Raw genomic sequence first — 20,630 nt, forward strand, 5'->3', positions numbered from 1 at the left:
CCCGATGGGCTCTAGGGAGTCCAGAGGAGACGGGCATAGGGGGCCGGGGTGGAAGCCAGAGAGAGGCAGGCAAACACAGCTCCTCAGAAAAAGCGGTTTATTCCAGTGTCTGGGAGGAAAGGAGAGCTTTGCCCGGCAGTTCTCAAACCTAGTCGGTCTCCTTTGCCGACGAGGTACGCGCTGTGTGTCAGACTGCGGTCACTGAACAGACGGGAGCTTCTGGCCACCGAGGAGGCCCACCGCTCAGGCCTTCCCGCGCTGCCACTGGGACACGCGGGTCTCCGGGGGGGCCCGGTGGAACCACTCGAACCAGGAGCCGTCGTAGACGGCCACGTCGGGCTTGCCGCAGAGGTAGGCGGCCAGGGCAATGTGGCAGGCGGTGACTCCCTTCCGGCAGGTGGCAATGAGGGGCTGGGCCAGATTCACCTTCTTGGCCTCGAACAGAGCACGCAGCTCCTCTGGGCTCTTCTCGAAGCCGTCCTCGGTCAAGAAGTCCACGAACGGCATGTTGACTGAGCCTCGGATGTGGCCCGGATCCAGTCCTGGGCGCAGCAGAAGGCAAAGGGGGGGAAGGACAGGGTTAAGGGCGGCCTGGGGGCCCAAACCCGCTAGGCTATAAGGATAGGAGCTACACGAAGGAACGTAAGGCTTTTGCCCTTCTTGGAGCTCAATTTCCTCCTGGCCCAACCTACAGTCAATGCTTGAGATAGAAGCCAAAGGGCGCTCTGCCCCCAAACCCTGCCTTGAAGCAGGGATGTCCGAAGTCATACCTGCTTGAGGGGACAGGGGTGAGTCTCACCTCTGCCGCTCACCAACCTTTACACTACCGTTTTACCCCGGACAACGCTTCACTTCTCTGAATCGGTTTGCTCGTCTGTAAAATGGGCCCAATGGCACACAGCTGTCTCGTAGGGTTGCTGAGAAGCGAACGCTACGAGCTGTGCTGATGGCGAAGAACACAGCGGTGGGAGAGATGGGCCGGCTCTCGGGGAGATCACAGCCAGGCGGGGAAGACAGACGCTAAACGGATAACCCCGTGATTCGTTACACATAATGTCGCTCCATTTTACAGATGAATGCGCTGAGGCTTGGCCACGCGCGATGGCTCAGCTGAGGCCACACAGGCGAAGGCAGACCCGGGATTCTACTGAGTCCCCTGAGGTTCCCGTTAAGCACATGTGACCTGGTGCTAGACATACACTTGAATCCCAGCTCTGCCACTTACCAGCAGGGTGACCCCTTAAGTAAGTCCCGTCACTTCTCTGGGCCCCAGTTTCCCCCAGGGCTTGAACGGGAATGAGAGTACTCACGGGCAGGGGCTGTTGTCAGGGGTAAGGCCCCGACTACTGAGGCCAGCCCACCCACCCTCAGAGGCCGATGCTCTGGCCACCTCACCGCCTCCCTTGGGGGCAGGTGAGGACAGCGAGGGGTGGTCCCTGCAGGGCCGTCCTAGCAACCCTGAGAGGCTTGGCTAGGAGCACAGTGGGAGGTTTGAGCTGGTCAAGGTCCCTTCCGGAACAGTCTCCCCTCCCAGTGAGTCTGAGACCAAATGTGCTTTCAGAATAGCCAGCAAGTGGGGCAAAGGGGTCTGGGCGGAGGCCTTGGTCCCACCCTTAGCATGCCAAAGGTCACTCCTCTCTTCCTCAAGCACCCCACACCCTGGCAGTCTTTGGATGCTGGGAGCGGGGCCCAAGGCAGGTCTGGGCGCCTCTTGGAGCTCCCTTTCCTCCAAAATCCCCCACCCCACCCCCTTAACCTGGCCTGTGGGACAGAGCAGGACCAAGGTGGGCAGCAGGGGGAGGGAGGGGACTGGACGAAGACACACACTGGGGCAGGGTGCAGCCAGGAGGCCCTGCATCCCTAAGCCTCAGCCTCCCCACCCGTGAAATGGACAGATAACCCCGCCTACGTCACAGGCTCATGGGGAAGATTAGCCACTGTAGGCAGAAGCCCCTAGTGACCCCGGGCACACAGTAGGTGCACAGTCATGCCAGCAATGTCCCAACCCCCATCCCCTGAAGCCAAAGAAGATTCCAAAAATCCACCGGCATGAGTCAGGGGTTCCTTTGACCGAATAGAGGTCTCCACTTATACATTCCGGGGAGTCTTTCCTGTGGGAATTTTGTCTTTTCGTCTGGAAATTTTCATTGGAGGCTGGACGCCTGCCGCCCCTACCAGGGAGAAGCCAATGGATCTGTTGGCTTCAAGGGCCTCCCGTGCCAAGAAATCCAACTTAGAAATCTTTGGGCATCCAGGCAGTGGGCTGAAAGGAAGTGCATTTCAAAGCGCGAGTGTCTGTGGCGTTCTGAATGCCGTCTTGTTTCTTTCCTCTGGTCCCCGATGCCAACAGCACCCCTGCTTTCTTGGTTGCATAAAAGGCACCTCTCGGGAGTAGAGAAGACTGGGGGTTTCCGTGACTCTGGCTTCCCAAACTGGGCCAGCCCCAGGAGGCGGGGGTCCCCCTCGTCTCTGCCAGCGAGGGCTCAGGGCCTGTCCGAGGAATTTAAATGAGCAGGTGCTGACTGCCTGTGCATGGCAAGGGCCGGGACGAACCCAGCCCAGAGAGCCTTGGAGAACAGCCGGCAGAAGGACCCAGAAGCAGGGGCCTTTTCTCCTAAGCCTAGCTTCCACTGCAGGCCCGTGGCTTTCCTCCCCCCAGCGGGCCTGCCACCAGGCCGACACCTCTGGCCCCAGGCGTCAGGCAGTGGGTTCGCTCCAGAACCTTCCAAATCCTCACAAAGCCAGGAGATGATGGGGAGCCCAGGCTCAGAGAGGTGAGGTGGCTTACCTCAGGACACACAGGCCTGTGGAGTCAGGCGTGTCCGACCCTAAAAACCTGTGTTCTTGGACCACCCTGAACCTTTCTTGGAAAGGGAGAGGAGGCAGGGGGAAAGATGAGATGACCCCTCATATTCCTCAGCTGCTCAGAGGCCTGGGACTTTGGGTTCCAGCTTTGGCCAGGAGGAGGCCAGTCACTGGGGGGGGGCAGTCATCGAGAGGGTGTGACCGCTGGTTGCCCCATGAGCTGGACCCTGGCCCTCGGACGCCTCTCGTCCCCACCCCTGCGCTGGGAACGTGCATTCTGCTTGCCTTCCCTGCTCCCAGAAGCTGCCCCAAGGACATGGCCTGGAGATAGTCATGCGGCGTTGAGACCAGCTGCATGACGTGTATGGGACTCAACCCAGTCAAGGCCTCCGTATAAACTTTTAAGGCTTGGCAGGTGCATGCAGAAATCTACTCATCTTGCGGCCGGTCAAGACAAGCCTTGTAAGTAAGTTCCCTTGCTTCTTAAACCTGCCACCCACATATCTGGAGCCGTCTGCCCCTTTCTTCAGTCTCCCCCTGCTCTCTGCATCTGGGGCTGGCTGAAAGTCAAGTTGGAAAGTGGGAAGAGCTGAGGTTTGAGAAGGACGAGCGGGCGTCTCCTACCCTGCCGGCTCCGGGGCCGGCAGCCAAGGTGGGAGAGCAGGGCAGTCCATCGGAGGTTAGCGTGCCCTTGTGCAAGGTGAGGAAGGCACGAGATGTTGTGGATTGAGATTCAGGAGCCTGTGACAAAGCCTGATTAGGGCGCCGAGAGGGGAATCCTTGAGCAAGCGACCAGAATCGAGGATGTTGCGGTGGAGGAGAAAGTGGAAATGCCCCCCTGCCTTCCCACCCCAAATGCAAAGCAGAACCTTAAATAGCACTTGTGGGGCGCCTGGGTGGCTCAGCCGGTTGAGCGTCTGACTCTTGACTTCGGCTCAGGTCACGATCTCCAGGTTCATGAGTTCAAGCCCCACGTCCGGCTCTGTGCTGACCGCGCGGAGCCTGCTTGGGATTCTCTCTCTCCCTCTCTCCCGGCCCCTCCCCTGCTTGCTCTCTCTCTCTCTCTCTCAAAAATAGAGAAATAAGCATTTTTAAATAAATAAATAAATAAATAAATAAATAAATAAATAGCAATTGCCCCCAATCCTAGGGGATAATCGACATTCTTTCTCTGGAAAGTCACAGTCGCAAATTTTATCACGTCTTTGATACGTAAACACCCCTAGAGTTAACCAAAACACTATCCACAGAGACTGGAGGACAAAATCTGGGGGAGGGCGGGGGGAAGCGTACAGATTGCTCTAGAAGTTCCCTTGTCCAAAGCCTGGCCCACAGCCTTCCTAAGATTACTCATCAAAGGCTAAGTTACAGGGTCTCTGGCTGTTTCTACGTTTACATATGTCTATGGCTATGGGCTAAGTATATATGTTTTTCTACCTTCTGAAGGTATCACCAAAATTAATTTGTACAAGAGCTCTATTTAATCAGCTTAAAAATAAGCTATATATCAAAGTGCACTTAGGTAAAATTGAAATTTCATTTGCTCTCACCCGCCATAAAGGATAACAGTTTCTTGAACTATCAGTCCGTTCTTGACGGGATGGTCAAACAAAGATACTGTGTTTTATCGAAATAATTTCAGGGCTTCTGGGTAGCTGAGTTGGTGAAGTGTCCGACTTTGCCTCAAGTCATGATCTCACAGTTCATGAGTTCGAGCCCTGCGTTGGGGTCTGTGCGGACAGCTCAGAGCCTGGCTCCTGCTTTGGATTCTGTGTCTCCCTCTTTCTCTGCCCCTCCCCTGCTCTGTCTCTCTCTCTCAAAAATAAACATTTAAAAAATAATAAAATAATAATTTCCTATACTTCATATAGTCTTGATCAGGTCTTTGATTACTTAAGAAAAAAGCAGTCTTCTCTATTAAAAGAGCTATGTTTTTGGTTTTCAGTTTTGTTTCTGTTTTTGTTTTTTTTTTTTTTTTTCTACAAGCATGCAACTTCTTTTTTTTTTTTTTTTTAATTTTTTTTCAACGTTTTTTATTTATTTTTGGGACAGAGAGAGACAGAGCATGAACGGGGGAGGGGCAGAGAGAGGGAGACACAGAATCGGAAACAGGCTCCAGGCTCCGAGCCATCAGCCCAGAGCCCGACGCGGGGCTCGAACCCACGGACCGCGAGATCGTGACCTGGCTGAAGTCGGGCGCTTAACCGACTGCGCCATCCAGGCGCCCCTACAAGCATGCAACTTCTATACCTGCCTTTGAGGACTTTAATTGTCATTTTGGTTTAACGGATAAGTGAATATTGTTTCACGACGACCCGCGATCCTATGCGACCGTGTATTTTAAAACCTTTTGACTGAAGTCTATATTTTATTCACATTTCCTTACTTTTATGAAATGCCTTTTCTGTTCCAGGACCCCGTCTAGGAGACCACATTATATTTAATCTTCCTGTCTCCTTAGAATTCTCTTGGCTCTGACTTTTTTTTTTTTATATTAAATGAATGGATGTACTGTACCTGTATTCATTAACTGTAACAAATGTACCACACTAATTAATATAAGATGTTAATAATACGGGAAACTGGGTGTGGGGGTATATGGGAACTGTCCTTTCTTTGCAATTCTTTCTGCGAATCTAAAACTCTTCTATATAAATCTACGAACTAATATAAATAAATAAATAAAACCTTTTGATATTTTAGACAAAATTCCCCTAAATCAAATTCTCAATGAAACCTTACCTACCCTGGACTAACTTCGGGATTTTCCTGGACCATCTCAAAAGATTTGGGTTTTTTCCTCCTTGTAAAAGAGAAATATGAAACTAATTAGACTCATTTCACATGTTAAATTACATGGGAAGTCAAGTAGGAAGAAATGCTAACTACATTCTCCTTAGGAAATATGTATATGGAAGCTGTTGATAGAAGTGTTCCAGAAAGTATATAAAATTCCTAAAAAGGGGGGGCGCCTGGGTGGCTCAGTCGGTTAAACGTCCAACTGCTGCTCAGGTCACGACCTGGCAGTTCACGGGTTGGAGCCCCGCGTCAGGCTCTGAGCTGTCAGCCAGAGCCTGGAGCCTGCTTCGGATTCTGGGTCTCCCTCGCTCTCTGCCCCTCCCCCGCTTGTACTGTCTCTCCCTCTCAAAATAAAATGAAAAAAACCCTAAAAAATATTCCTAAAACTCTGGTATGTCGTGGTATAACAGCATCAATTGATCACAACCTTGGTGATTACTTTAAAATATATACCCTCAAAATAACCGAATCCCCTTGTCAATTGCATTAGCATGAACTCTTACCCGGAGTTACTGCTTCACTTCGGATGCTTTTGCAAAAGCGTTCCGTCCCCCTCAGGTGTTCCACCTTCGGGGAGATTCATGGAAGAGACGGAGAAATAGAGGTTTCTGATAACTAAGATCATACCACTGACCTGAATAAGAATTAATTACACAGAGAGTCCCCCTAGGATTTTAGTCGCAGCTCTGGAAAGGGGGCAAAACCTCTGGTCACCCCCACAGAGCACCAGCTCCTGGCAGTGGGTCCACAGGGCTCCTCCGGATGGAGACTCTCGGGGAGGAGTAAGCCACGGCAGCCAGTGGGCTGAACTCAGAGGGCTGAGAGTCTCCCCCTGCACCCTGGACTTTTGCCCTTCTTGCACCGACAGCTGGCCTATTTTAAAGGGATCAACCCTACTGGGGTTGCGGAGGGGTGGATGACCATGAGTGGGCCCTTATGGGGTCAGGGCATATGAGGGAATATTTGGGCTCGCCTGCAAGAGTCTGAGGCAGTCCTCCCCTTCTCCGTATCCCGGCTCACGAGGCACTGACACCCCCCTGGCAATCAGGAGGCTGAGGCCCTAGCCCGGGTACAACCTTCAGTAGATACAGCCGATCGGATGCACGGAGAGAGCGGCTGCCAGCGTGCCCGGGTAGGCTGGCCTATTGCCAAGGATGCTCGATTGCCCCTGAAATACAGTGATTTGGTTAATCCACTAACAACATGCCCCGTGTATTGTAAGCAGCACCCAAGGTGACTGGCAAAGGGGCCTGGGGTCATTCACGAGAATTCCCCATTGACGACAGAGGGGCAAATTGGTTATATTGCCTCCTCTCTCCCTCAGTGAAGGTTTTCGCTATGCTTGCTTTGTGTAGACACCGTGTCTGGCCTAGCCCAAGCTTTCCCCGATCACCAAACCAGGCTGCCACCATTAGGGGATTAGAGAAACGAAACGCCATGTTTAGACACCCTCATCAACCAAACAGTGATTGGGGGGGTCATACTGCAAAAGGGGACAACAGAGGGGCGCCTGGGTGGCTCAGTCAGTTGAGTAGCCAGCTCTTGATTTCGGCTCAGGTGATGATCTCATGGTTCATGAGCTCGAGCCCGGCCCCCATCGGGTTCCATGGAAAGGTATCCCCTCCTGCAGTTTGCAGTGAAATATCCCACCAGGATGGGCGAGTTACTTCGCACGCCCCTGGGTGAGGGGGACCTGCCCAGTCTCCGCTGGGATCTCGCGGTCCTGCTGCAAGGGGCCTGCGAAAATGCGCAATCTCTGGAACAGAAGAGGGGAAGAGGTGGGGGTCCTGGTCGGGCACATCCTGCCCCCAGGCCCATCGCCTCCCACCTGAAAGCGCTGTTCCGCCCCCCCCCCCGCCCCTGCCCCCCGGCCCCTACACGTGGTGCGCACAACCAGACAGAGGTCCTAAAGCTGACAATCTCCGTCTCCTTGAGGCCAGGTGGGCACATGCCGTTTCCCGCTTGGTACATCACTGGGCTGCTGTCTCGCTCCCCATCCTGGCGGATGTTCTAGCACATGCGCCAGCCCTTACGAAATTCACCCAGCCAGCCTTGAATGATAGTCACCAAAACCTGTCCTTGCTGAACCCTGAAATGTCTTTAGCGAGAAAAGCTACCCCCCGAAACAGGATGGACTTAGACGGTGGCGCTGCCTTGCAAGGAGGCCATTATCCAAACAGAATGCTGTGTGTTCATATCTGGTGCGTCTATTAGGCATCACCTTCACTGCATCACGTGAGAATACAAGTAAATGCCCTGAATTATCTGAACCCCAGCCCAGGGGACTTAATAAACCAATGGTTCAGATGACGGGGCTCTTGATGGAAAATGCCATCCCTGACTTGCGGGTTCATTGTCTTAATTCTGTATTTTCTCTTGCATGTGCCCGTATATTGTCGCTATGGCACCTGCCTCCAATGCAGCCTCATAGCCTCCAAAGGAGCCACCACCAGGCCCCGTGAAACCCCTTGCTGACGCCTCAGGGCACAGTGCAGAAGAGGGGGCATGCGTGTGAGGTGGTGAGAGCTGACGTGAGGGGTAGAAAGTCGGGGGAGGTCATGGAGAGCACCAGTTGACCCATGAGCTGGACCGGGACAGCTAGAGATGCCTCTCCCCCTCCCGTCCTTGGGATGTGCGTTCTGCTTGACCTCCGGGCTCCCAGAGGCTGCTCCAAGGACATGGCATTGAGATAGCGATGCGGTGTTGAGACCAGCCGGACCGTGTGTATGTGACTCAACCCAGTTAATGCCTCTGTATAAACTTTCAAGATTTGGCAGGCGGGTGCGGACATCTACCCGTCTTGCGGCCGGCCAGCCAAGACAAGCCTTGTAAGTTCCCCTGCATATGAAAACGGCCACCTACCCACCTGAAGTGGCCTGGTCTTTCTTAGGCTTTGCCCTGCCCTCTGCATCTGGGGGTAGGTTTCAGATTACCCCGGCGGGGGGGGGGGAGCGGGGGGGGGAGGCTCCCAGCTCCTGAGGAGGCTGTGAACACAGGATCCCATGAAGCAACACTATACCGTGAGGCTGTGACTTCCCCTCCCCCGGCCTCCCCTCTCCCCCAGTCCCTGTGTTTGTTGACACAGCAGTGGCCTTGGGAAACAGCCCCACCCTGAGGCCTGCAGCCTGGGGTCAAACCTTGGCCACTCTGCCTCCTTAGAGAACCCACTTCTCCCTTTCCCACCTGTAAACTGGGATCAGTCCTAACCCCCACCTTCCACCAGGAGAGAACATGTATAAAACACTGGGCTGATAAAAATGCCTACTAGGGGGTCGATACCCTCTTCACCCTCACTGCCCTCAAGGTTTATGAAGATAACTGGGCTGGATTGACCGTCCCCTCCTTCGCTGGCTTTCCCCGGCGCTCTATAAGGTGAGCCCGTTCCTTTCATTAAGGAGGGAAGGGTTCAGAGGCCAAGGACTCCGCGAGGCTGCATAGGGTATCATGCAAGCTCATGGGGTGTCCAAGGCCCTGCTCCCAGCTCCTGCTTCAGGACCCTCCTTCTGGGTGTTGCATCTGGACCCCGGAGCTCACGGGCTGCCTCCCTGAGCCCACCCCAAGCTGGGGACCGTGAACTCAGGGAGCCTCATGTGCCTTTGCGCCCCCAAACTACGTTGCCTGGGAGGCCAGCAAAGCCTCTTAGGGAATGAGGGAAGGGAGTGCCACTCCATGCTTTCTGGGTGGCCCTGGGCTTTGCAGAGCTCCCCCCCCCCCTTTTCAAAATACCCCTCCAGCCAGGTGGGGAGGGCTGGGCTTTCCTCTTCTCGTTTTACAATGAGGGAACCCAGAGAGGCCAAGACATCGGGTTGAGATCCCCCCACACAGGGGGGGCTGACCTCTCCTGAGGATCCATGCTCCCTGGGATCTGGAGGCGGTGGGAGGAGGGAGAATGGGGAGGGACTCTTCTCTGAGCCTCAGTGTCCTCATCTCTAAAATGGGAGTGAGGAGATTGGATCTGACACCTCTTCGCTTATTTCCAGCTTGCTTCAGGGCAAGCCCGGAGGCAGCAAGGGAATCAACTCCACCACTCATCTCCCAAGGGGCACCGGAAGTTCTAAGGAGAGAAGACCTGTGGAACAGAGGCAAGGGTGGGGCTGCTGGAAGGGCCGGGCCAGAAGTCTCTGAATCTTCAACTCCAGACCTTCAGAGAGCAAGGGGCGGGGGGACATGGGACCTGGAAGAAGTCCAGGACTTTGCCACTAACTGGCCATGTGGCCTTGACCTGCCCCTGCCTCTGTGTGCCTCAGTCTCCCTCAGTCTCCCCTCTGTCCCACGAGGTGATCTTTCAGGACCTCCAGCCCGGAGAGTGTCCAAAACTGTTGTCACAGAGTCCTCTCCCCTCAGAGGCACAGAAAGTCAGGAAAAATGTTGCACGGGAGTTAGATTCTGCAGACCCTGCCCGAGGACAGAGCCCAGAGCCAGGAGGTGCCGATCATTCTGAGGGCTCAGGCCAGCCGGGGCCACCAGAGACCCCCAAAGCAGTGAGGTCCCGGCCACCAGAGGTGCCCAGGCAGGGGCCGGAGGAAACCTAGCAGGGTGATGGTGAGACTGCTATGGTTCTCTGTTAGGAGGTTCTAGAACTCAGCATGTCCTCTCCTGAGACTCCCCCCACCTCCAGCAATGTAGAACCCCCCAGGCCTGCCCTTTGTCCGCAGCAGAGGATTCACGAGCCACCTCCCTGTGGATGCCTGGCTTAGAGCACTGGTTTGAAACCAGTCGGCACTGGGCAGAATTCCTGACTCTGCCACTTAACAGAGCCAGTAACTTAATGTCCTCACTTCTCAGTTTCCCCCTCTCTAAAATGGGGATATTAGGCCTTCTCAGATGAAGGACAGGATGAGACAATGCAATGTGAACTACTCAGCACGAAATGGCAGCTACTCTTAATAGCTCTGCAAACAGGCTGCAGCTGTTTGGAAAGGTCAGGGGGTCCGGGAGGGCTGGAAGGAGGGAGGGGGTGCTGCGGGAAGGGCAGGGTTGATGTCTGTGGGGGTTTCCGGGGAACCGGAGCGGCCCCAACAAGCTAGGTGTCCTTGGGAGCTTTGCACAGAGATGCACGTGTTGGCTCATGGGCATACCTTTGGGCATGTGGGGGAGGAGCGCCTGGGCAGGGACGTGGGTGGAGATGTCACCAGTCACCTCTGCTGATGCCACCCCATGCAGATACCAGGTTGCTAGTTAGCACGTGGCTATGGGAACACGTATGTAGGTCCTCATGCATCACAGCTGAAAAAGCTTTTGGATTTGGCTCTATTCTCTCATTTCACAGATGCAGACTGGGGCCCACGTATGGGGGAACTGAGGGCAAAAGCTGGAGAGGGTCCCAGACATCCCTGCTCTCCATCATTTCATTGGGCAGTACCCCCTCCCCTCCCCCAGGGATCACCCACCCAGCAGGACACGTACCTACTGCATCTGGCTCTGGCTCGGTGCCCAGGTACCGTCCTTGGGACCGGGCATCCACCAACTGGAACCTCTTAGACTCAAGGTTCTCCAGCACCTGCTCGTAGGTCTTGAGCAGGGAGCGGTCCAGTGTGGCTTCGAAGTTAGCCGGCTCTGGGCGTGAGGGCTCAGATGTCACCGGGTGGCCCTCCTTCAGCCAGTTCCGGAAGCCGCCGTTGAGCACCGACACGGTGCGGTGGCCGAACACACGGAACATCCACCAGACCCGCGGCGCATAGAAGGAGCCCAGGTGGTCACCATCGTAAACCACCACGTGGGTCTGGTTGCTGATGCCCAGGCGGCCCACGTAGTGGGCGAAGTCGGCCTCGCTGGGCAGCATCATCTCGTAGGGCGACGCCGCGTTCCGGCACTCCTCTATATCAAAGAAGGAGGCGCCGGGCACATGGCGCTCCAGGTACTCCTTGCGGGCCTCGCGGGTGCCCGGCGAGTACCAGGAAGCGTCCAGCACCCGCAGGCCAGGCCCCAGCTTGCCAGCCCGAACCGACTCCGCCAGCCACTTGGTGGAGACCAGCGCCCGGTAGAGTACCTGATGGACCATGGTTTCAGCTCTGCGCATCACCTGGCGCGGGTGGAAACCAGGAAAAGAGAGCAGCGTGTGAGGGCCGTGCGCGCAGGGGAGCGGGACCTGGGAGGAGCTTTTTCCCACCGCGCTCCCCGCAGGGCTGCGTGTTTGCAGCGGCGCAGCCACCCGGCAGGGCCCGGGCACCCAGTGGGAAGGTTTGCATTCCCTAAGGAAGGGCTGCTCCGCCCCTCCCTGGGGCCCCGGGCCGAAGGGGGCGGGGCGAGAGCTCCCCGGAGCCCCACTGGGGGAGCTGGCCCGGAGGGCATCTGGCTCCGGAAGCTACCATACAGGCGTTGGAGGTCCTGCCAGAAGAGAGAGGCGAAAAGATGGCCAGGAGGTGGGAGGAAATGACATGTGGAGCGGGGGAGCCCCCTTTGTTGGGAGGGTAGGGGAGTGGGCGCCTGGGGGGAGGGGTCGCTGGAGCCCGCAGAGGCCCTCGCTCGCGCCCCCGGCAAGCGCGCCCGCGGCCAATCTCGGCAGCCTGGGCGGACTCGCCCGCCTCCAGACTCGCCCGGGCTCGGTACCCTAGCTGGGTCGGAGGCTCCCAGGGCACCCCGTCCCGCTTTCGCCAGGGGGACCCTCCCCTGGGTTGCCGGGGCCAGATCGGAGGCCCAATCCCGAGCGGCCGGGGTGCCTGGCCGCCGCCCCACCCGGCCGCACTCACTCGCCCTCGCCGCAGCCCTGGCGCTCGCCCCCGACCGCGGGAGAAGTTGGCCGGTTCAAACCCAGAGCTCACAACTCCCCGGCCGGCCCGCACCATCGCGCCGCCGCCGGAGGGGGGAACGGCGCGCCGCCCGCCACGCCCCCGCCTCGTGCAGTCCCGCCGCGGCCGCCCCCCCCGCGCCGTCCCACCGCGCGCAGCGCCACTCGGACCCCGGGGACCCGCCGGGAGGGCGCGGGGGGCGCGGGGGCGGCGCGGGGCGGGACGCGGCGGCGCGGGTGTCCCCCTGGCCCAGAGAGTGGAAGGCGCGAGCCGCCGCGGCTCCGAGTGGCCGCGGCGGTGGGCAGTGCTCGACTCTCCTCCCTTCGGCCGGCGTCAGGTTGGTGGCGGGAGGAGGGGACGACTTCGGGCGCGGGGAGGGGGCGCCCTGCTCTGGGGCCATGACCGAGCCCGGAAGCGCGGAACCCGAGACCGGGGTAACTGCTGCGGCGTCGCGCTTGCCTTTCTCTGGGGGGAGGTCGATCATCGGGGTGCGCGGCGCGGGGCTCCCCCGCGGGGCCAGAGCGGAGTAGGGGGCTGCAGTCTAGGAGGGAAGACGCGCCCCGGAGTTCGCCCTAAGGATGGCTGTCCGCCGCCGCTCGGGGCGGCCTGCTGGGTGACGTCCGAGTGAGTGGCGGGTGGGGAGGTGGGGGGGGTAGGGGTGGAGTGGGGGGGTCACCTGGTGCCACCATAGAGGGTAAGAGGGAGGGAAGAGGACCAATGAAACCCCACAGAGAGGCCAGGGAGACAAGGCCGAGGCTCCAAGAGGAGAAACTGGCCAAGAACTTGCCGGAGCAAAACGAAACTAACATTGGCCAAGGCCTGCTCGGTGAGATACTTCGCTCCTAGGGCCTTACTGACTTCTCACAACAACCCTACGGAGTAGGCCAGAAACTTTACATTTCGAGAGCAGACAGACAGGCCTAGCTGGTTACCCCACGGGCACACCAAGCAATTGAGGCCCATCGGATCTGCCTCGGTTTACCTGGCTCCACCCCAAAGCCTCATGCTTTTCAAAACAATTGCCTTTGTTTTTAATTAACCTATTTAATTATAAGGTTATAGCGTTTGATTTTTAACAATGGGCCGCGTTTAACAACCAGGCGACATCATTCCTGAAAAATCTTAACAACTGGTCCTTGCAAGCTGGTGGCTCACCCCTGCTCTCCTGAGCTGCTTTTGCATTCGTGTTACATATGTCCCGAATGCTTTTTCTCCTCGCCCTTGGAAAGGCTCTTTTTTATTCTGAAATAATGCTAGTCTCACAGGAAGTTGAGAAATTCATACTTTGACAAGCATTTGGCCTCCAGAATCTTCCGAACTTTGTGCTTGGCCCTGACGTGCAGAGGAGGGGTACCAGGAAGGAGCAGACTAGGGGGAAGTCCTCGAGGATAGCCCAGTCTGCCTGGAGCCCCTCTTCTTCCAGGGCCCCCCCCTAGATGGCAGCCTGGGGCTCACACTTCCCCTAGTGGGTATAGACACTCGCGAGATACAGCTAGGGCTGTCCTGTGGGTCCTGGAGTCCTTCACTCCCAGAGCACCCCCACCCAGAGCACCCCCACCTGAGGTGGTCCAGGCTTGGCGAGTGGGCCAGGACCTGGGCCCCGCCCTTCGGTGACACACAGCCTGCTCCCCGGACCCTCCCCTGCCTCCTGCAGTCCTTTGTGAGAACTGACCATCAAGCGGGGGCGGGGGGGGGGGGGGTGCTGGGTGACCCCAGACCTCCCAAGTCCCACCCAATCCTGAAATTCTTAAGATTCTAGATGTGTTGTTGTTGTTGTTGAAAGGCCACCTATGGGAATAACTTTTCAGAAATCATTGGGTTTTTATTAAGCCGTTTTTAATGATTATTGACACCGGCCATTTGTAGTGCATCGTGATGGCCCCTCGACAGTCATTAACTGTTCATTAATCTCCACCATAAGAGCTGAAGGTTGGAAGCTCCATTATAAGAAGTGAAAATGGCCGGGGAGCCTACCATGCCCGCCCTCGCACGGCTAGTTAAGGAGCCGAGTGATTCGCACTAACTTGAGGCCGGGGCTCTGATTCCCAGTGCAGGGTTCTTTCTACTCTAAATGGATCCTTGGATAGAAAACCAGGAGCCCCAAGAATCCCAGGGGGCAGGAGCCACTGTGGTTCCCAGATGGGTTCTTCAAGAAGGGACCCGCAGCATCTGCCAACACTATTCAGCTGCGGTAGGACCCACGGGCACTGAGATCGCCCCTTAGCCAAAAAAAAGCCACCTCGGGGCAGCCTCCTCATCCTGAAGGTCAAGCCGCAGTTTCCTGGGCCCCTGGAAAGGTCAAATCAGTTTGCGCGCACTTCCTCCTCCTCCAGGAAGACTTCCCACTTCCTCTGCTCCCACCCTAGGCTGAGGTGTCGGTCCCTGGTGCTTGCACTGAACCCCAGACTTTCTTCAATGCTGCTGTCCTTTGGGCAGGCCCGTGGCCTGTCTTTACCCGCCACAGCCCCCCGTCCTCCGGGGCCTGGCAACGTTAAGAGTTTCTCAGTGTCCAGCACAAGGCCTGGCCGCGTGGGTGGAGTTGAGTTCCTAAAAGCCAGACTGGGAGAGGCTGGGTACGAGGCGTAACACTGTGGACTGATTAGGCCCTGGTCATCACCGACCCGCGGCTGGGGAAGCGGTCCAGCCTCCGGAGCTGACCAGCTGTGTGAGCAAGGCCAAAGCACATCTCTAGTTGCCTCGCGCAGAAGGCAGACATCGTCATATGCCCACCACTAAAGGCCACGGGGCTTAGCGTGTGGCCTGGCCCACGAAGCACCTGTTCTCTCCCCACCCCTTCTCTGTGGCAGGACGGCCTGGAATGGATGGTAAGGCCACGCCCTGCCAACGGGCTATGGGGGTTGACCTGCGGCTCAGGCTCCACCCACCCAAGTCACATGCCCTGACGGAGGGGGCACCTTTCCCTAACCCGCGCGGAGGCACCTGACGAACTAGGGGCTGTCTGCACAGGCGCCCAACACATTCAGGGCATCCTGGCCCTGGCAGGCTGTGGCCTGCGTGTCATGTCGTGGACTGTGTGTACTCTCAGTGGCTGGCCCGCAGGGGAGTGGAAGGGACTGGGGTGGGGGGGGGGGGGCGGTGGGAAGGCGCTGTCCCTGTTGCTGCTGCTGCCCCGAGTTTCAGAGACTCAGTTCAGGCCCAAGGGGCAAAATCGGACCTGGCTGGACCCCCAGGGCCTGCACGGCACTGGCCAGCGAGAGTCAGGATTCTGGTGTCGCTGCCACTTTAGCTGTTGACCTTGGCCGCCGGAGCCTTTGAACCTCAGTGCCGCCCTCCGTGACAGTGAGAATATCCCCTACCAACCTTCCGGAGGCTACTTGTCCGGCGAATAATTGAGAGCCTACTCTGTGTCCTGCAGTGTTCCGAGGTATTGTGAGAGGAAATGATACATAGCAAGGAGTCAGTAAATTCAGCTACTATTTCCCGTGAGGCTGCTTATATAAACGTTTGATGAAGAAGTTTACAAATTCCACCAGGGACCTTGGGGAGGGGCTGAGACTTTGCCCTCTGCTTGTCTTCCCGTGCTTGAACCTGTCCCTACCGCCCCCCCTGACCCCGGCAAGCAGCGATGAAGGGTCCGCCTGGCCCCCTCCAAGGGGTCAGGGTCATTCCGTTGCTCTTCCCTGTGTAGGTGCCCTGGGTGGGAGGGAGGGGGGGAGGGGAGGCCCCGGTGACCGAAGTCTGCCCCTGGGGTTGCCTCTGCCGGTTTTCTGTGTTCCCTGGACTCTGCCCTCCCGGGGCTCCACCGCCCCTGCGGGCTAGTGCCAGACCCAGCGGTGCGGGCATCTGCAGCGACCTGGCCGGCCTGTTCCTCGATTCCCTCCTGACATCCTCCCTGTCGCCCAGGCTTGCAGCCCCGGTGTCGCCACCATGCCCCCACAGCAGCTCTTCCGCGCGCTCGTGTCGGCGCAGTGGGTGGCCGACGCGCTGCGGACCCCGCGCGCGGGACAGCCCCTGCAGCTGCTAGACGCCTCCTGGTACCTGCCCAAGCTGGGCCGCGACGCGCGCCGCGAGTTCGAGGAGCGCCACATCCCCGGCGCCGCCTTCTTCGACATCGACCAGTGCAGCGACCGCACGTCCCCCTACGACCACATGCTGCCCAGCGCGGCGCACTTCGCGGAGTACGCGGGCCACCTGGGCGTGGGCGCCGCCACCCACGTCGTGATCTACGACGCCAGCGACCAGGGCCTCTACTCTGCGCCGCGCGTCTGGTGGATGTTCCGCGCCTTCGGCCACCGCACCGTGTCGCTGCTCGACGGCGGCTTCCGCCACTGGCTCCGCCTGGGTCTCCCGCTGAGCTCGGGGAAGAGCCGCCCGGCGCCCGCCGAGTTCCGAGCCTCTCTTGACCCCGCCTTCGTCAAGACATACGAGGACATGAAGGAGAACCTTGAATCCCGGCGCTTCCAGGTGGTGGACGCCCGCGCCGCCGGCCGGTTCCGCGGCACCGAGCCCGAGCCCCGAGACGGTAACAAACACGCGCAAAGGGGCGGGAGGTCACTTGGGGCGCGGGGTCAGGGGCGCGCTGAGCCCTGCCTCGGCCTCGCCTTTGAAGGACGCCGCATGGGGCGGGGCCGTGAGATGCGGTTTCCAGTCGTCTCACTCTCTGAGCCTCCCGGGCTTTATTCCTTAAAAGTGGACACGAATACTTGCTTCGCCCCCAAACTCATTGGGAACCCAGGGTGCCCTGTATTAGGGTGAGAAGCCAAACAGCCCCACCCCAATTCTGCGGATGTAGGGCGGTTTCTGCGGAACAGGAGGGGCGGCAGGAAAAGCCCCCAAAGGGATGGGGCCTGATCGGGTGTACCCACCCCCGCTGTTGATGGAGGCAGACTGGAGGAGGAGGAGGAGGGGGAGGAGTCTGGGGTAGGGGAGTGGATGAAAGGCCCCTAAGAGGGGTCAAGGCTTGCAGAAGGCACGAGAGAGAGGGGCCGTGCGCGCGCGCGGGATCACCGGTCCCAGGTTGGAGAGAAACTGACTAGAGGTGGCTGCTGGCCTGGGTTGGAGCAGAGCCCTGTGTCTGGGAGCTGAATTCTCCAGGCAAGGAGACCACAGGGAAGCCCTGGATGACGTGGGCAGGGCTCCCCGCAAACGGGTAGGCCAATGGCCACGGTCGTGTGAGCCTTTCAATGACCCCGACAGATGGGTGCCGTCATTGTACCCAGGAGGAAATGGAGTCTCAGAATGGCTACCTTGCTGGAGGTCAGGAAGCAGCCCGGCCAGGCGCTGGGGCGGTACATTTAACTGCAGTGAGCAAGCAGTCATTACCCAGCCTTTTGTCTCTCGTGCCTTTTTCAGGGGGGATGCAAGGAAGTTGCTACTTGGTCTTCCTTGAATGGCATCCGCCTCCCTATCGCCCCTGAATGAGGGTGGGGCTTCTGTTCAGTGCTTACAAAGCGGCTTGGGCCCATCCCGTCCCCTCACAGTTCCGCATGGCCCCAGGGTAAGGGTCGGCCCTGCTCCCTGTGCATCCCCGAAGACTGACCCAACAGCTGGCATGGGATCAACGTCCCAGAGAGATCTGGGGACTCGAGAAGGACCCCACTACATGGAAACGTGCAGAGCAGTGTTGACCTGAGATCCAACCGTAGGGCACTGCTGATAGCCAGCCATTTTGGAACCCGCATAGGTGACAATTTTATGTGGTTCCACCTTGAACCCGTTAGGTCCTTCAGCTCAGCCCTTTGGGGGAGGGGGTGGGGGCAGTGAGCCACTTGGCGGGTCACCTAATCTAATCTCTGAACTGCAGCGTTTGCGCGTGCAAAATCAGAGGAGAAACAGGGCTTGGTAAGGATGCGGTGAGCGTCAAACGTCAAACGAGAAGAAACGTATAGAGCGCTCAGCACACATAAGGTGCCCTCAAGGAGGGTGACGTAATTCCTGTGTGCTTCGTCCGTGCTCCTGGCGCTTTACAGAGGCGCTTAAATGCTCACCCCTCCTGCTTGCTCACCTGTAAAGGAAGAGATGATGGCACACACCTAGCAGGCTTGTTGTAGAGACCGACCGAGCCAGTGCGCGTAAAAGCTGGATCTAGATCAGTGGAGGGCATCACAGCGTTGCCGTCGTTCAGCAGGGGTGGGGGAAGTCTGCTTTGCTTGGCGGGGTTCGAGGCGCGGGGACAGCCCTGCTCGGACGGCGGCCAACCTGGGTCGAGAGCTTGCTCTCCTTCCTTGCTCCAGTTTGGTCTCTACGTGATGTGTCTCAGTGAGGCTTTGCTGCACCTAACTGGGGGTGCAGGGCGCGTTCCAACCTCACCAGGGGGCTCAGAGCGCTGGCCGGGTGCCGAGGTCTAGCAGTAACTGTCGACACGGGTCCGCAGCTCTCTGTAGGAGTGTCACCCGCTGCAGGGGGAAATCGAGGCAGAAGCCACGAGGCTAGAGCCTCACCCTAGAGTCTGAATGGCCGGGATTTTTGAATCATGGGCTGTGAGGGTTTATTTTGTTGGGAGTCTCAGTCCTTGGCGTGCAAATGGGAATATTACTAACACCTGCCCCTCAGAGGGTGGTGAAACCAAAATGACCGGGTTTAGGGGAATGGCCCTCTTTATGAACAGCGTTCTAGCCTTGCCCTCTAGGGTTCTTGTGCTAGGATCAAAATGATCTTTTGAAAACGGAAGTCTGGTTTCCCCCTGCAGTCAGGTCAAAGCCCTACGTCTTTTTTTTTTTTTTTTAATGTTTATTTATTTTTGGGAGAGAGAGAAAGAGACAGAATGTGAGTGGGAGAGGGGCAGAGAGCGGAGACAAAGAATCTGAAGCTGGCTCCAGGCTCTGAGCTGTCAGCACAGTGCCCGACATGGGGCTCGAACCCATGAACTGAGAGATCATGACCTGAGCCGAAGTTAAACGCTCAACCCACTGAGCCACTCGGGTGCCCCAAAGCCCTACGTCTTAATCCAGGCCTGCTACGGTGTTCCCGTGCCTCCTGGTTCCTCTTGGGCCTCGACCTCCCCCCATGTCTGGGCTTTGGCCCAATGACTTTTACCCCCTCTAAAGACTCCCCTTCCCCAGCCTGGCGTGCCCTCAGCCCCCACTGCCCGGACCTCTCTACCTGATAGAACCCTGCTCACCCTCTGGGGCCCCTCTGACTCGGGCAAGTTAGTCTGTGTGCCTCACGCTCCTCGTCTGTGTAAAAGGGAGGATGATCATTTCTGTCCCCTAGAGTCCGGGGGGGAGAAAATACAGCAGAGGGGCTACGCACAGTGCCCGGCACAAAGTAAGCGCTCAGTAACACGAGCCATCATGATTACTGTTAATACCTCTTATAATATGCCCCCATAACCCCCCGCAGGGTGTAACACCCTCATACTCATAATGGCTCAGTTATTGCCTGTCTGCCCTGCCAGATCAATTTCTGTAGGACAAGTGCAATGACTCCTGGCCAGGCGGAGGGCTTACTTATCTTTGTTGCCCCCAGGGCTCATAGGTGATCAGGAAATTGGGGGCAGAGTGAGGCTCTGGTGAGGTCTGAGTCTTGGGTTCCAATTCTAGCCAGCAATTTGCTGGATGCGGGACCTTGGGCAGTACGGAACCTCAGCATCTCTGTCCGTAAAACGGGAATGCCTGTGAATAGCGCCTGGGCTGCCTGGCTGTGAGGACTACACGAGATGATGCACATAGAGGGTTAGCGCCGTGGGCGCATGGGAGGCTCTCAGTACCCAGGGGCCATTCATACCCCCTTTGTATGTGTTCCCTCCTTCCTGCCCTCCTGCTGCAGGCATCGAACCTGGCCACATCCCCGGCACTGTGAACATCCCCTTCACGGACTTCCTGACCCAGGAGGGCCTGGAGAAGAGCCCCGAGGAGATCCGCCGTCTGTTCCAGGACAAGAAGGTGGATTTGTCCCAGCCACTGGTGGCCACGTGCGGCTCCGGCGTCACAGCCTGCCACGTGGCACTGGGGGCCTACGTCTGCGGCAAGCCCGACGTGGCCATCTATGATGGCTCCTGGGTAGAGTGGTACATGCGAGCCCAGCCAGAGGAAGTCATCTCCGAGGGCCGGGGCAAGACCCACTGAGGGGAGGGTCAGGACACGGGAGGCGGCGCCCGGCCTGGTTGTTCTGACTCTGCCTCGACCGAGAGAGTGTTTCTTCCTGCAAGTCAGGTGGCGCAGAGGGCGACATCCCAGAGGCCAGGAGTTCTGTCGACCTGCGGGCTCCCAGCCGAGGCCGGAGAGAAGGTGGTGGTGGGACAGAGGGAGGCAGCGCCCCACGTGCTGAGCGGGGGTCCTGCCTCCCTTCTGTTTCCCTGTTGAAGAAATAAAACAGCACAGTGCTAAATGCTGCCAA

General features: G+C 57.9%; 2 protein-coding genes across 5 annotated transcripts; one reads left to right on the forward strand and one right to left on the reverse strand.

Moving 5' to 3' along the window:
• Window positions 1–97: 97 nt before the first annotated feature.
• On the reverse strand, window positions 98–12,381 carry TST (thiosulfate sulfurtransferase). Its single transcript, XM_042947710.1, has 3 exons — window positions 12,294–12,381; window positions 11,011–11,626; window positions 98–542 (listed from the first exon to the last, which is right to left on the reverse strand). The coding sequence occupies exons 2-3, from the start codon at window positions 11,621–11,623 to the stop codon at window positions 244–246; spliced, it is 912 nt and encodes a 303-aa protein (XP_042803644.1). The 5' UTR covers window positions 11,624–11,626; window positions 12,294–12,381; the 3' UTR covers window positions 98–243.
• MPST (mercaptopyruvate sulfurtransferase) lies at window positions 11,746–20,630 on the forward strand. 4 transcript variants are annotated; one of them, XM_042947709.1, is made up of 3 exons: window positions 11,746–11,966; window positions 16,197–16,815; window positions 20,061–20,630. In XM_042947709.1, the coding sequence occupies exons 2-3, from the start codon at window positions 16,221–16,223 to the stop codon at window positions 20,357–20,359; spliced, it is 894 nt and encodes a 297-aa protein (XP_042803643.1). In that variant the 5' UTR covers window positions 11,746–11,966; window positions 16,197–16,220; the 3' UTR covers window positions 20,360–20,630. The 4 variants fall into 4 exon arrangements, with proteins under 4 accessions (XP_042803643.1, XP_042803642.1, XP_042803640.1 ...); XM_042947708.1 differs by lacking the exon at window positions 11,746–11,966 and adding an exon at window positions 12,603–12,669; XM_042947706.1 differs by lacking the exon at window positions 11,746–11,966 and adding an exon at window positions 12,676–12,766.

Source organism: Panthera leo, chromosome B4 (assembly GCF_018350215.1).
Source record: "Panthera leo isolate Ple1 chromosome B4, P.leo_Ple1_pat1.1, whole genome shotgun sequence".
NCBI lineage: Eukaryota > Metazoa > Chordata > Mammalia > Carnivora > Felidae > Panthera > Panthera leo.

Coding starts and splice junctions, on each gene's coding strand:
- TST (XM_042947710.1), bottom strand. CDS start 11,623: ATGCGCAGAGCTGAAACCATGGTCCATCAGGTACTCTACCGGGCGCTG. Junction 543..11,010: donor GCCAGAGCCAGATGCAGTAG/GTACGTGTCCTG, acceptor TGCTGCGCCCAG/GACTGGATCCGGGCCACATC.
- MPST (XM_042947706.1), top strand. CDS start 12,731: ATGACCGAGCCCGGAAGCGCGGAACCCGAGACCGGG. Junction 12,767..16,196: donor GCGCGGAACCCGAGACCGGG/GTAACTGCTGCG, acceptor CCTGTCGCCCAG/GCTTGCAGCCCCGGTGTCGC. Junction 16,816..20,060: donor CGAGCCCGAGCCCCGAGACG/GTAACAAACACG, acceptor CTCCTGCTGCAG/GCATCGAACCTGGCCACATC.